The sequence below is a fragment of the Gordionus sp. m RMFG-2023 genome, chromosome 1 (assembly GCF_954871325.1).
Source record: "Gordionus sp. m RMFG-2023 chromosome 1, tfGorSpeb1-WG-v2, whole genome shotgun sequence".
Taxonomy (NCBI): domain Eukaryota; kingdom Metazoa; phylum Nematomorpha; class Gordioida; order Chordodea; family Parachordodidae; genus Gordionus; species Gordionus sp. m RMFG-2023.
The window spans coordinates 50,374,378-50,382,919 of record NC_088775.1 but is presented as its reverse complement, the minus strand read 5'-3'; the positions used below and the strand labels follow the sequence as shown (position 1 = coordinate 50,382,919).

Below are 8,542 nucleotides of genomic sequence, written 5' to 3'. Positions count from 1 at the left end.
ATATCAAAGGAAAAAGATTCTACTTAAGAATTATTTTTCATCTCATAGATATGTGTGTAGTAAATTCATGGCTTTTGTATAAACGGCAAATATGCCATGAAAAGGAGAATAAAATCATGAAACTTATACAATTAAAACACATATTGTTAAAGCATTGTTATCGGCAGGAAAAACTAGTAAAAGAAAATCAGGGAGTCCTTTAAATAAACCGATTAAAAAAAATTTCTTCTAATGGCTCCTGTATATGATATCAGATATGATAACATAGGTCATTGGCCAGATTCCTGCAAAAAGAACAAAATGTGGAAAATGTAATATATATTTATGTTTTAATCAATTTAGAAATTGTTTTCGACATTTTCATAATAAATAAATATTTGTATTTTTTTATTACACAAAAGCCTGATGATTTGATTTGGCATCATCATTTTTTTTAACTGTATATTTAAATATAAAAGTTGAAATAAATATTAGGCATCTATGGAGTGTATAAATGAATAATTTATAAAAAAAAATTTTTTTTTAATTAATAAAAAGTTGAGCGTCAAAGGGTTAATAGCCACGCCTAAAAATGCGAACTTGTATTTTCTTTGAAAAATATTACAAAACGTTACTGAATTTATTATATATATAAAGTATTTAAGAATAAATGGGGGCAGGGGGGGAGGTTAGCGAAATCTTTTTTCACAAAATCGATTTTTATAATTCTCCCTCAAAAAAATTTTTCACTAAATTTCTCGCAATTGATCATACAGTCAAAACAAATCTTTTTCTCTTTTAATAATTTTTTTTCAAGAAAGGAAAACCCCTATATTTTCATTTTCATAATAATAAAATATCACCACATTTTGAGATTTTATTTATTATTTTAATTTTGATATATTTTAGGGCCTAGCTGGCACCATTATTTTTTTGTATATTTTTTAAAAATTATTATTTTAGAAAATAAATGACCAATCCCTCCGCCGTTCTCTCTCCCATTGTTATTTAAAATTGTAACAATCATTTAGCAAGATTTTTTGGTTATTTAAATTTATTATAATTATTATTAATATTATATTTATTATTTAAATTTCAATGATTATAGCGCCTAGATGGCACCAGTAAGTTTTTGTTTTAAATTTTTATTTTAATTTTAAAAACAATTTTTATTAAAAAAAATTTAACATTTTTTCTTTTGAATATTTTTATCATAGAAGAATGCAGAATTTTTAGATATTGTTATAAGGGATATTAAATTATGGAGAAAAAATGCAAATAATTTTTATAGACTTTTCTTCTTGCCCCGCCCATATAAAAAAAGTTAAACCACTCTCGCCCCCCATATAAAATTTAAATATGCCCATTCTTCAAATTTTTTAAGCATCTAATAACAAATAAATGATTCAGTATCAACGCTACACTCTTACTAAAAATTTAATAATTTAGTAAGCATAAAAAAAAATATTCAATTTAAATTATGTTTAAAATATTTATGATAATATAAAATCATTTTATTATCATGCAAAAATAATAATGAATCCAAATTTTCTGTGATCAAAAGCGTTCCTATTGTTTATAAAATACCACTTAAAAAATAAAATTTTAACGCATTAGTTTTTTTCACTATTAACAATATTTATTTTATTTTTTTTATTTGAATTACATGATTTTTAAATAAAAGAATTAAGATAATATATAATTTTTACGTTGATAAATCTCATTAACTTTGAACCTTTGCGCAAATAAACAAGAGTATCTTCTAGTTCAATCTATACTAAAAGTTCTCATTCAACTAACATTAAAAATAATCCTAATTTTTCTTCGTCTATATTAGTTCTCATCCTATTTTTTATAATAATTTACTAAATGTTCTCTCGCAATTAACTTGCGTAAATGACAGTTTGTATTCATAAATTTGTGTATGCACTTGTGTACATATTGTATCTCAAGAATTTCATACATGCATATTAAACAATTGTTACATTTATTATCCCAAATCACATTCTGTATTATCTAATTTTAATTAGACTCCTCACCTGCACATACGATATCATAGTCCGTTTCATTTAATTCTGCTATTAAAACTTTGAATTCACAGGCAAATGAACATAATTAGTTACGTAATTCACACAATATATTTGCCAATTGTGTCAGTTTTCCCAAGGTATTTTCAGAAATTCCTTTACTATTATTTTCATCAAAATGCCTAGGATGTAAATATTACACATTCAAAATAAGCTCTCTTTTTGCAGAAAACCGTTCTGATGTTTATAATTTGATCAATTATAGGACGAAATACTTCGACCCTATAAATGCAAATCAAATCCAACAAGTTTTTTTTATCTTATTAATTTTTCCGACGATAAAATCCACAACAGTTATCGATAATCTGGTATTTAAAAAATATTTATGAAACATATTTTTTAAATAAATTTTAAATAACAAATAAAAGTTGTTTATTAGCCCGCCCATTTTTTCAAAGGTCCGTTAGCACTTTTTAAATTATTTAGCCAGATTATTTGGGCAAAAAAATTAAAAAATATTTTAAATAACGATTATAATAATATCAATTTCTATGGCACATCCTCACTGAAATTTTAACTTAACATGCTTACAATAAATATTTTTACCTATTTGCTTTGAAAAAATTCAAAAAAGTTAAAAAATAACGATTATGAAAATTGTCGTTTACAATATCATATTTTTACCAGTTTGCTTTAAAAAAAAATTGAAAAAAGTTCAAAAATAACGATTATGACAATTGTCACTTGTCTATGGTACATCTTCACTGAAATTTTATTTTAACATCTTTACAATATATATTTTTACCTTATTTACTTTAAAAAAATTCAAAAAAGTTAAAAAATAACGATTATGACAATTGTCACTTTTCTATGGTATATCTTCATTGAAATTTTATTTTAACATCTTTACAATATATATTTTTACCTATTTACTTTAAAAAAATTCAAAAAAGTTAAAAAATAACGAATATGACAATTGTCACTCTTCAATGGTACATCTTCACTGAGATTTTATTTTAACATCTTTACAATATATATTTTTACCTATTTACTTTAAAAAAATTCAAAAAAGTTAAAAAATACGAATATGACAATTGTCACTCTTCAATGGTACATCTTCACTGAGATTTTATTTTAACATCTTTACAATATATATTTTTACCTATTTACTTTAAAATCACTCAAAAACTTCAAAATAACGATTATGACAATTGTCACTTTTCTATGATACATCTTCACTGAAATTTTATTTTAACATCCTTACAATATATATTTTTACCATATTACTTTAAAAAAATTCGAAAGAGTTAAAAAATAACGATTATGACAATTGTCACTTTTCTATGGTACATCTTTACTGAAATTTTAACATCTTTACAATATATATTTTTTACCTATTTACTTTAAAAAAATTCAAAAAAGTTAAAAAAAATAACGATTATGACAATTGTCACTTTTCTATGGTACATCTTCACTGAAATTTTATTTTAACATCTTTACAATATATATATTTGCCATATTACTTTAAAAAAATTCAAAAAAGTTAAAAAATAACGATTATGACAATTGTCACTCTTCTATGGTACATCTTCACTGAAATTTTAATTCAGCATATACAATTTATTATTTTACCGTCGCTTCAAAAAAATTCAAAAAATATTACAAATAACGATAATGATAGATAAATGTCAGTCACTATACTTTAGTTCATCTTCTATGATATCTCAAGTAATCCTAGACTAATTAGCCACACTAACCCCGATTATACAGTTATACAGATTCGTTTCGGCTCAAAAATTTGATTAGTCGACTAAGCTGACTAAAAGGGTCGACTACTTTAGTCGACTTAATTAGTTCTTTTAGTCGACTTAATTAGTTCTTTGTCGACTAAATTAGTCGACTAATACATTAATTTACACTAATTTTAACATATGATGGATTAAAATTATGATGGATTAAAATTATGATGAAGTAAAATATTATTGCATTAATATTTAAGTTATAATTAATATCATCTAATATTTTATTTTATTTGGCATGTTTATTTTAGGTATTCCTAGATCAAATTTTATGAGATATTACAAGAGATATCAAGAAATTGAAGTATTTGCTAGAAAAAAATAGTAAAAAAAATTTTTCACAAAGATATTTGTCTTTGTTGTAAGCTAGATTATATAAAACATCATAACGGCTAAGGTACCAATGCAAAATGTACCAAGGATGTGGACACATGGTACATGTTTAAACTTCGATAAATTTTTTATATCTCCAAAATGTTTACTTAATTAACCAAAAATAAGTTTCAATTTTTATATATAATTAGTTTCAATTTATAAGTATTATAATATTTTAACAATAAAATTATTCCATACGTATCATTACTAATAAATAAAAATGCATTTCAATTGATTATAGCCTAAAAAACTAATGGTTTAGGAAGCCCCTTAAAGTGGTTTGCCTAACCCCGTTACTGGGGCTTGTTGGACAAAATTTTCACTTTTATAAAAAATAAAATTTCAAAAATATGATTATATTCTTAAAATATTTTATAAGGCACCAGTTTTAGGCATCTATTCATGTATTGTTTTTTAATATTATCTAAAAAACACAGGAGCTATAGCCGATTTTGCAAAAATCAGTTCGAATAGCCCCATCTTCCCCTAATTATATTATAAAAATTTTTATCATGTAGTAAAAACATTGATAATACCCAAGTTTGAGTTAGAAGTCAGAATGCCCCTAAAGATATAGTGATGAGTAAAAATTACAATTTTATCAATAGATCTTTATATTAGCCTTTATAATATAATATCAAAATATTATACTAAATTTTTTTAGCTTCTCCACCCCACATAATAGTTTTAATTATCAATTAATCAATTGATCCTTTTCGAAATATTAAGCGAAATAACCCTACCGCATTGAAAATGTAGAATGATGAGCTACAACCAGTCTCCTTATTTTTCATATTTATATCGATGAATGTTAGGGTATTTTTAACCCCTAATATTACCATACCCTTTCTGAAGAGATGAGCATCATTTTAATCAATTCATCTACCATGGTGACGCTGAGTGTTGAGTATCAATGTAATCAAACAATTTTAATTAGGTTTCATTTGATACCGATGAGAAGATATTATGTTAAAAAAAATGCCCCCCTCCCCTACCTTGATAATCAATTTATTTTTTATTAGTTTTAATTAAATACCCATGACAAGTATTATGTTATAAAAATTGCACCCCCCCCCCCCCCCCCCAAATCCATGACCTAGACCTTGATTAATAAAACTCAACAATACATTTAAATAATTTTAATTAAAAAAAAATACTTTATATAGAAAAAATTTCTGAGCGATTTAGTATTTCTTCTGAGATATTCAATAAAAAAATTCTGATATAATCATAATTTTTACATTGAAAAATCGTCTTTGATTTTAAGAAAAATAACTGTGTAATTTAGTATAAATCTTTTGCTTTAAGTATTTTTGCAATTAAGTAAAAAAAAATTGAGTATTTAAGTTTTTATTCTGTGCGAAATAATAAAAATCATAATTTATATTAATTTTTATTTATATATTTTTTGTTATATAATCAGGGTTGGCACGGAGGAGTATTTGACAGCTCAAATACTCTAAAATATTATTGCCGAATGAATATTTTGATATAATTACCTAGTATGCATATTAAGCATGTATCAATATTATTAGGTTACAATTTATTTAAAAATATATTTGTATCATGAAGGAATCGTTTTAATTATAATTTTATAATAAAATTTAAAAAATTTACAAAATAAAAACAAAAGAATTTTTTTATTACTAAAATAAATAAATATAATAATTTAACTAAGTCATGGTTTATTTTTTAATAAATTTAAATTTTATTTAATATTTAGCCGATAATTCTCATTTATTTTACTTCCACTACATTTGAATTTATAATTATCTTTTTAGTTAAGAATTTATAAAATTCTGGTAAAAAGTAATATAATATTATAATATTAAGCCATATTGATATTGAAATAATTGGTAGATAATTAAAAAAAAATTAAGATTTATTAATTTTACAATAATCAAAATCTTCTATAGTTAAATTTTAATATATTAGGAATTATGGTCAAACCAAAGCATCAAGTTTGGAAACATTTTAAAGAGGTACGCGATAGTAAATCAGTTAAAGCGGTATGCAGATTTTGTAAGATGTCCTATATTACCTAGGTTGATAGAATGGTCAAGCATTTACTAAGCAGCTGTACTATGTGCCCTGTCATAATTAAGGAAAATTTTTATTCAAATTCCCAAATATCAACATAGAAAAAAAAATCACACAAATATAATTTATAATACTTCTAGCTCTATTGAAGAATCGGGTGAAATTAATAAGAATAATTATCAAATTGACAATATTTTGCCTTATGACTCAAGAGAATTTGATTCCATTATCTCTGATCAATCTACAAGAAAGGCGATTAAATGTATATCTTAATCTTTTATAAACGGTTTCATAGATTGAATGAATCCCAAAGAAAAAAATGAGCTGGATCAATTGTTTGACTGTATATGCGAAGAATTTACCTTTCCACATCACTGAAAATCTTACATCCAAGAATTTTTAAAAAAATACGTTCTATTCACACTTTACCCATGTGAAGGTAACTGGCTGGATATCTTCTAGACAAGGCGTCAGGAGATATGGAGGCGAGAGTTGCAGATATAATGGATAGAGCTTCTCACTTATTAGTTGTAAAAGATAGTTGGACATCAGAAACGAGAGTATTATTCATTTTATGGTGATGACGCCTGTTCCAGTATTCTACAAATTTTTAAATACTGAGGAAAATCGCCATATGGCAGATTATATTGCCCAGAAATTTAAAAATATAATTCATGAATTGAATCCGATAAAAGTATATTCTTTAGTTACTAATAATGCCGCTAACATGAAAGCAGCCTGGAGAATTCTAAAAATTGGAATTTATTTATAATTATATACAATGTTATGGTTGTGCATCGCATACTTGGCAGTTATTCTTTTACGATTTTGAATGATTGAACGACTTCAGTTATAGGTATTTTACAAAGTGGTGATAAAAATATTTTAAGTGATTTAATAAATTTCAGAAGTAAAAGCGGCATATTCAATAGCCAAAATATGTGGACCTTAAGTTGATGTAATGCCCTTTATCTACCTTGCTCATTAAGAGAAGTATGAATATTTTACTAACATTTCCTAATTCAACTTCTTTTCCAGAAAGAAAATGGTCGTTTTGGGGCAATGTTCATACGAAAAACAGAAATCGATTGAAGACTTCTACAACAGGAAAATTGGTAAGTATATCATAACTTAAGATTGATTAAAAATATTAAAGAAAATAATAATATTGAATATGAATCGGAACAAGACTCTGCCACGGAGAGCGAAACATTAACTATGGAATGAATTTAAAAAATATGATAGATTCATTATAATATTATATATATACAAAATAATGTTAACATTGACGTAAAAAACATTTAAATTTGAATTTGACCATCAAATATCGGTCAATTGACCAAATCGTATTTGACCGGCCAAATACACAACCCTGATAATAATAAAGGTTTTGTTAAATAAATTGAGTGTTCAGGATTCTTACTAAAATTTTAAATAAGCTAAGAAATATGAGTTATCGCATATCAATTAAGTGAGGTTGTATATGTATATTAAACGTTCATGATCATGTATGAAAATAATGGATTAATTATAATGATATATATTTGATTGTGTAATCAAATTTTTTGATTGTGTAATCAAATTTATTAGTCTGTATAAATATATAATTTGACATAAGTGTAAAACATAATCAAATTTTTATGAAAGTATAAAGTCATTTAGTTTTTAAATAAAAATATTATTCCCTGACATTTGTCGTGGTTGAATGTAAAATTTAACATTATTGCTAATCGTGACAAAATCATACCATAGGTCTCCTATGCACATTTCGTTGATGATATCAGAATTTTCGAGTAATAAGTCAACAGATAAAACGATGCTCATTTCCACATAAGCTGGATCTTAAGAACAAAATAAAAATAATTATAAATTATATATTTTAATTTTATTATAGTTATATAAATATATCAGAGACCTGCAGGCCCGGTGTAACGTGTGAAAGTGATTACCATGAGATTTCGAATTCTCACACCATCAAAATCTCACGGCTGACACCGTGTGAAAGTGATATCATGAGATTTTGATTTTTATCGCTTCAAATACATTTTTAGGCCATTTAAATCATCAAAATCTCACGGTTATTCAATATTTCAAAATCTCATAGATATTTTTAAAATCTCGCATTATTAATTTAAATATACTTTTAAAACGTCAGATTTGAATGAGGCTGTCAAATTAGAAATATTTATATATAATACAATTTAATTTGAAATTCTTTTTCATTATGAAGTAAATTTTTAACAATATATTTTTTATTTCAGAAATATTTTAGCTCAAATTATAATGATATATATGACTTCCTAAAATGTTCTAAAGTTCCAG

The 8,542-nt window shown here is 24.6% G+C and overlaps 1 protein-coding gene across 4 annotated transcripts in view; it reads right to left on the bottom strand.

Annotated features, from left to right (window-relative positions):
- Positions 1 to 6,170: 6,170 nt before the first annotated feature.
- The window catches only part of LOC135922854 (integrator complex subunit 4-like), a 79,103-nt gene continuing 76,731 nt past the window's right edge, over positions 6,171 to 8,542 (bottom strand). For 3 of the 4 annotated variants that reach the window (XM_065457351.1, XM_065457348.1, XM_065457349.1), the window contains exon 14: positions 7,822 to 8,061. In XM_065457351.1, the coding sequence (XP_065313423.1) occupies positions 7,886 to 8,061 (176 nt within the window). In that variant the 3' untranslated portion in view covers positions 7,822 to 7,885. Of the gene's footprint in view, positions 6,272 to 7,821; positions 8,062 to 8,542 lie in introns of those variants that run through there. The other variant, XM_065457350.1, reaches the window with a different exon arrangement.